Here is a 6,000-nt window from a genome sequence, read left to right as displayed (position 1 = left end):
AGGGATGAGTCACTGCAGCAGCATCCATTAAGGTGCATTACGTGGGGCGGCTCGTTGGCAAGTGGAGCTCTCCGTGAATTGGAAAAAGGTTCCTGGGTAACTGAGCTTTGCTGGACTGAGAACGGCCTTTTAAAGCCCTTTAAATAGCACTGGATTTTACGCTACCACTCCATCTAGTGGCTTTTCATGGTTTCAGAGAAGAGCTTTTCCCAGCCTGGGACCCGCTGCGAATTAGAGCCCATAATTTCTGCCTATGCTCTGGCAACCTCTAAGTTAGACCTCAAAGACATGCATTGATTTTATGCATTCACTCTTAACTACTTATCTTAATTGCGATTTCTGCAGCTTTGTGAAAGTTTGGGTTGCCTTGTCTGCTGTCTTATTCTGCTGCGGTTTGTGGACCTTTTGAGTTAGAGTTAGAGTTAGAAGAAAATGTTTATGTGTTCTTGTTAATAATAATACAACATGACCACATGTCACTTTTGTTACTCCTGGTGTTTATTTTCACTGAGGAAAACAGAGAATTCCTCCTGGAAAGGCTAAACTGCATTCAGAGAAAGTGGCGAGTGGATAAAAGACAGGCATAAATGAATGCAGAGGAGATGGAATCCCATGCAGGTCCCTTTCACGAGATGATCTTCAGCAGCAGGAGCCCAGAAAAGATTGGCAGGAGCAGGCCGGAGGATCGAGATCCCGTAGAATGTGTGCATTCAGCCACCTGGACAGCTTCAGACGACATGGGACGGAAATTTGTGGCTTCGCCTTCTATTGCCGCACAGGTGTACTTTGTAGTGCAGCCCATCATAGTCCGGTCAATGTGGGTTCCATCTGCACATGGGAAACAAGATGGGTTGCTAGGGGAACCATTGCCGCTTGCCTCTGTATCCCAAACCACTCTGCCCTGCCTGCTTGAGAGGAAGGGTTCCCTTTTACTCAAAGTCCAGTTGGACACAGAGGAGTGGCGCTCAGGCAGGCCGATCTTTCCAGAGCTCTTGTGAAAATGAAGTGTTGCTTCCAACTAGACCACATTCCCGCCATACATTTAAAGCCCTGTGATACCACTTTAAACAGCCCCCCTCCCAAAGAAGTCTGGGAGCTGTAGTTTCTGAAGAGGGCTGAGAGGTGTTAGGCAATCCCTGTTTCCCCTCCAAGGGGCTACAATGCCGGGAGTTCCCTGTGAAGGGAGATGGATTGCTAAACCACTCTGGGGACTGTAGTTCTGTGAGGGGAATAGCGGCATCCAAACAACTCTTTAAGAAATTACAGTCCCACCCCACGCAACAATCACAAGTTGTGCCACACTTGCACCATTTTAATGACACCTCGAATATTTTATTGGGACAACCAAAGGGACTTCTGCCCCTAGGGTTTGGCTCCTACTATGGCAGAAGAGAATAGGCAGCAGCGATAAATATGTATTTAACAGTAGCAACCTTAGTGGGCTGCAGTTCATGAAAGCTTGTATGATAATAAATACACAAGTCTTCAAACACTCTATAAGTTTCTTTATGGGTTTAAATGCAAAAGACAAACACAGGGGCTACTCTGGAAATTATTTGTTAATGACATGTATCCAGAGCTACATCCTCTGGATGGTTTGCAATATTTTTTTAAAAAAAACCAAATATATATAACATTTTGGGGGGGGAGGAAGGGACACGACAAAGCAATACGGTGTGTTAAAAGTAATCCACATAAAAACCAGCAGCAGCAGCATAGATGCATTCTAAAACTGCATTTTAAAAAAACACAGCTAAGAAGAAGAAGAGTTTGGATTTGATATCCCGCTTTATCACTACCCTAGGGAGTCTCAAAGCGGCTAACATTCTCCGTTCCCTTCCTCCCCCACAACAAACACTCTGTGAGGTGAGTGAGGCTGAGAGACTTCAGAGAAGTGTGACTAGCCCAAGGTCACCCAGCAGCTGCATGTGGAGGACTGGGGAAGCGAACCCGGTTCCCCAGATTATGAGTCCACCGCTCTTAACCACTACACCACACTGGCTAAAAGAATTTGCCCCAAGGACTGAGAGATGCTCAAAGGACTGGGAGAATGAAAAGGTTGTCAGGTCACAACCAAAAGATCTGAACACTGATGTCATCCGAGCCTCCTCTCAGATATCAGCCACCACATCTTGCAGGTGGGAAAGCTGGGTTAAAGTCCCAACTCAGCTGTGAAAACGTGCTTGGTGATTAAGCCAGTTGCTGTCTCTCGACCTGTCCTCCCTCAGAAGCCTGTTGTGATAATGAAATGGGGAGAGGGGAATTGTTCGCTACCTTGAGCTCTTTCAAGGAAAGCTGGGGTATAAGTATGAAAAAGCATACCAGTAAAACCAGTGGCTCGACACTGGATGTCTTTCCCCCCTTTGCTATGGTTTATAGCTAGGCAAATAAAATAGTCACTGCTTGTGACTGTAATACTAACAGTAGTAGTAGTAGTAGTAGTAATGAGGCAATCATTCAGATAAGCCCGCCGGAGCCATCCAGGTTTTGCTCTGTCTACCCAGCAAAATGCCCCTGCCATGAAACTCATCCCACCTACCAGATAGAGGAGAAGCAGAACGACTGCATAGGAAACCACTTACTGGTATCTACATGTGAGGTTATCTTAAAGCAGCTCGTTTCCATTCCAGTGCAATTGGCCATCTCTGTCTTGCATGACTCCTTCCATTCATGGCAGGCAGGACACATTACTCCGTTGGATCGAGTCTGTACTGGTATCACTGAAAGAAGAGGGCATGGGGGGGAGAGAAGCATTTGTCCGTCATCTCATCAGAGGAGGAGGTAATACACAGACAAAGGTTTTATGCTCACAACCACTTTCAGGGGTGCCAACTTGCCCCCCACATTGAGGGGCCCCGGTGTCACTTGGCAGCATATGAACGACATCATGCATGTGGTTGGGTGCTGTTGCCCGGGCACGCAATCTGGGGGGTGCAAACCAGATGCCCCCCACAGAGATCCCCGTTGCACCCTGTTGGTGGCAGGAGCTGGAAAGCATGGAGAGTAAAGATCGCCCTGCTCCTGCCTTGGCACACGATTGCTCGCCCATCAACAGAGGGGGATGGGGAGTGCAGAGGGCATGTTTGCAGGAAGGAGGCCATTCTGTTTGGGGGAGCCTTCAATATTGGGGTGGAGAGTTCAGCCCCCTGCCCACAAATATTGAGGGGGGCCAAAGTTCCTTCCACCCCCCTAGAGTTGGCGCCCTTGACCACTTTGTACAAGGTGCTCTGCCATGTTTTTCAGTCTTAATCCCATCCTAGCTCAAGTGGCGCCCGTGCCTTTTGCACAATCCTGTCTTGTTCCAAAATGTTTTCTAGTGCCGACGACATGGATGGGGAACCCAATACTGGCCAGCCAGGGGTTCCAATTTGGCTATTTCCTCCAAGCCATGCCCACCTCCCAATCAGCTGGCCTAATTTTCCAGCTGGTGGGAGAAAGGGCAGGGTTCTATTCTACCTTGGCTGCAAGTGCCTGTTCACAGCGGGGAATAGCCACTCAGAGTCAAAGCAACAGGATTTAACACACAGAAACGCAAACACACCAGCCTAGCATGGCCAACAGTCAAGGATGAGGGGACTCGTAGTCATACAATATCAGGAGGACACCAGCATGAACTGGCAGGACCACAGGGAGGAGGAAGAGGAGGAAGAGGATCCCAGTGAGGGGTGTAACTTGGGACACACCGGGGCAAGCAGGGGATGGGGAAGGAAGTACTCACAGGGTGACGGAGGATAGCGAGGGCATGGAGATCAATGCACAGGAACCAGAACAGCAGGACCCATCACCAGAGCCTGAGGAGCACCTGTCCCCACAAACACGGCAGGCTCCAAGGCATAGGGAGCAGTAGGAGGGGCATTCTAGGAGGCTGAGGCAGGCAAGGGCCCACAGCCCGACCCCCTAGCTGGCCAGATGGGGCTTGCTAGCTCTGGAGGATGTGATTCCTCAGTTGGAGTAGGAACAGGTGAGGGCCACATGCCTTGTCAAGCCCAGATGCTGCAGTCAGCATGCAAATTCCAAAAGGGAAGCAGAGCTGAGGTGCTGTGCCTGTTCAACTGCCCATGTCGATGGACCTTGGCTTGGATACCCTATGTGAGTGCGCTTTGGGTTTGACCCTTCCTGACTGTATCCTGACTTCTGGACTTCAGACTTAGCTACTTGGATGGGCCCTGGACTACATTTCCTGACCTTTGAACTTTGGTTGTGTGGCTTGAGCCTCAGACCTTGGACTTCAGACTTGACATACTGACTTGCCGCCGGGTAGGCCAGGGGTTCAGGGCAGCTGGCTTTTAGAAATGCAGGGTTCATCCAGACTTCCTTTTGTGCCACATTTCTGGGTACAGGCCCAGTCACAGAGCTTTAAACTGTGGGGCTGTGCCTAGAATGCTCAGGGCGAAATGTAAGTGAGAAGGGGCCCGATTACAGTTTGCAGATTGCAATATGCAGGTGCCATATTGCATGAAGCTATGGAAGAAGGAAGTGGGCTCTGGAGGGTGAATGGAAGGAAGTAGTGAAGGAAGGGAAGCAGGAAGTGGGAATACCACTGTATACCTACAGACGGGTACAACTTTATCGCAGTCATCAGTGCAGCAGACCCAGCTTTGGCGTACTCTTCTTCCAGCCCCCAAAGTGAAGTAAAACGGAGGCATGGAGCACTGAGACATAGTTGAACACCTTTTCTCTACTTTTGTCACTGATGGTCCATCTAAGCAGGAGGGCAGGGAAAGGAGAGACAAAGAGGTTTATTTAGTCACCAGGAAAAATGTTCACCATTGTCTGTATATGACAGCTGTGCTCGGAGATCTATGCCGGTTGCTGATTTGCTACCAGGCCAAGTTCAAGGTGTTGAAGGTATTAGTGTACAAAGTCCTTGGCTACTTGAGACCAGTTTGCCCACATCAACAGAAGTATAGTGTACATCATGGGTAGGCAAACTAAGGCCCGGGGGCCGGATGCGGCCCAATCGCCTTCTAAATCTGGCCCACGGATGGTCTGGGAATCAGCGTGTTTTTACATGAGTAGAATGTGTGCTTTTATTTAAAATGCATCTCTGGGTTATTTGTGGGGCATAGAAATTTCTTCATTTTTTCTTTCAAAATATAGTCTAGCCCCCCGCCCCCCAAGGTCTGAGGGACAGTGAACCGGCCCCTTGCTGAAAAAGTTTGCTGAGCCCTGGTCCAGATCAAGGGAAGTAATAGTACCGCTCTGTTCCACCTTGGTCAGACCACACCTGGCATACTGTATCCTATTCTGGGCATCACAATTTAAAAAGGATGTCAACAAGCTGGAATGTGTGCAGAGGAGGGAGACCAAGATGATCAAGGGTCTGGAAACTAAGCCTCATGAGGAGCACTTGAAGGAGCTGGGTATGTTTAATAATTATAATAATAATAATTTTTATTTATACCCCGCCCTCCACAGCCAAGGCCGGGCTCAGGGCGACTAACAAGCAATAATAAAAACAAGTTGAATGATTACAACTTAAAAACAAGATTAAAATACATTAGAATATTGAAACATTAAAAAAAAAATTATTAATTTTTTATTAGTTTCAATTCATTATACAACACTAAACATTAAAGCAACAAAAAAGACAAACAAAACACAAGAGAGCAACAAAAAAGACATTACATAACATAAAACACCAACAAGTTAAACTTACAATAACTAAATAACTAAATCACACAACAATAATTGACTTCCCTTCAACTCGGTTTTGGAATATGTTTCAAAAGGTTTTCTGTCTGCAGTTTCGTTTTCTTAAAACTCTTTGCGTCGCAAGCATTATGTCGAGCCTACTGTGATTTTTAGATTTTTTACATCTGTTTCAATATATGTCATAAATTTATTCCATTCATTATTAAACTTTGTACCTTTTTGGTTTCTTATTTTCTGTGTCATTTTTGCCAATTCTATATAATCAAATAATTTTAATTGCCACTCATTTATAGTTGGGATTTTTGATGTCTTCCAGTTTTGTGCTATTAGTGTTCTAGCAGCCAC

At 46.9% G+C, this 6,000-nt stretch overlaps 1 protein-coding gene across 1 annotated transcript in view; it reads right to left on the bottom strand.

Moving 5' to 3' along the window:
• Positions 1–502: 502 nt before the first annotated feature.
• Positions 503–6,000, bottom strand: part of LOC114602278 (uncharacterized) — a 29,389-nt gene continuing 23,891 nt past the window's right edge. Inside the window, exons 8-10 of the mRNA XM_028740287.2 lie at positions 4,553–4,702; positions 2,583–2,720; positions 503–828 (exon numbers count right to left, since the gene is read on the bottom strand). Coding sequence (XP_028596120.2) covers positions 626–828; positions 2,583–2,720; positions 4,553–4,702 — 491 coding nt within the window. The 3' untranslated portion in view covers positions 503–625. The remainder of the gene's footprint in view (positions 829–2,582; positions 2,721–4,552; positions 4,703–6,000) is intronic.

This window comes from Podarcis muralis, chromosome 7, assembly GCF_964188315.1.
Source record: "Podarcis muralis chromosome 7, rPodMur119.hap1.1, whole genome shotgun sequence".
Classification (NCBI taxonomy): Eukaryota; Metazoa; Chordata; class Lepidosauria; order Squamata; family Lacertidae; genus Podarcis; species Podarcis muralis.
This window is presented reverse-complemented; position numbering and strand designations above follow the sequence as displayed.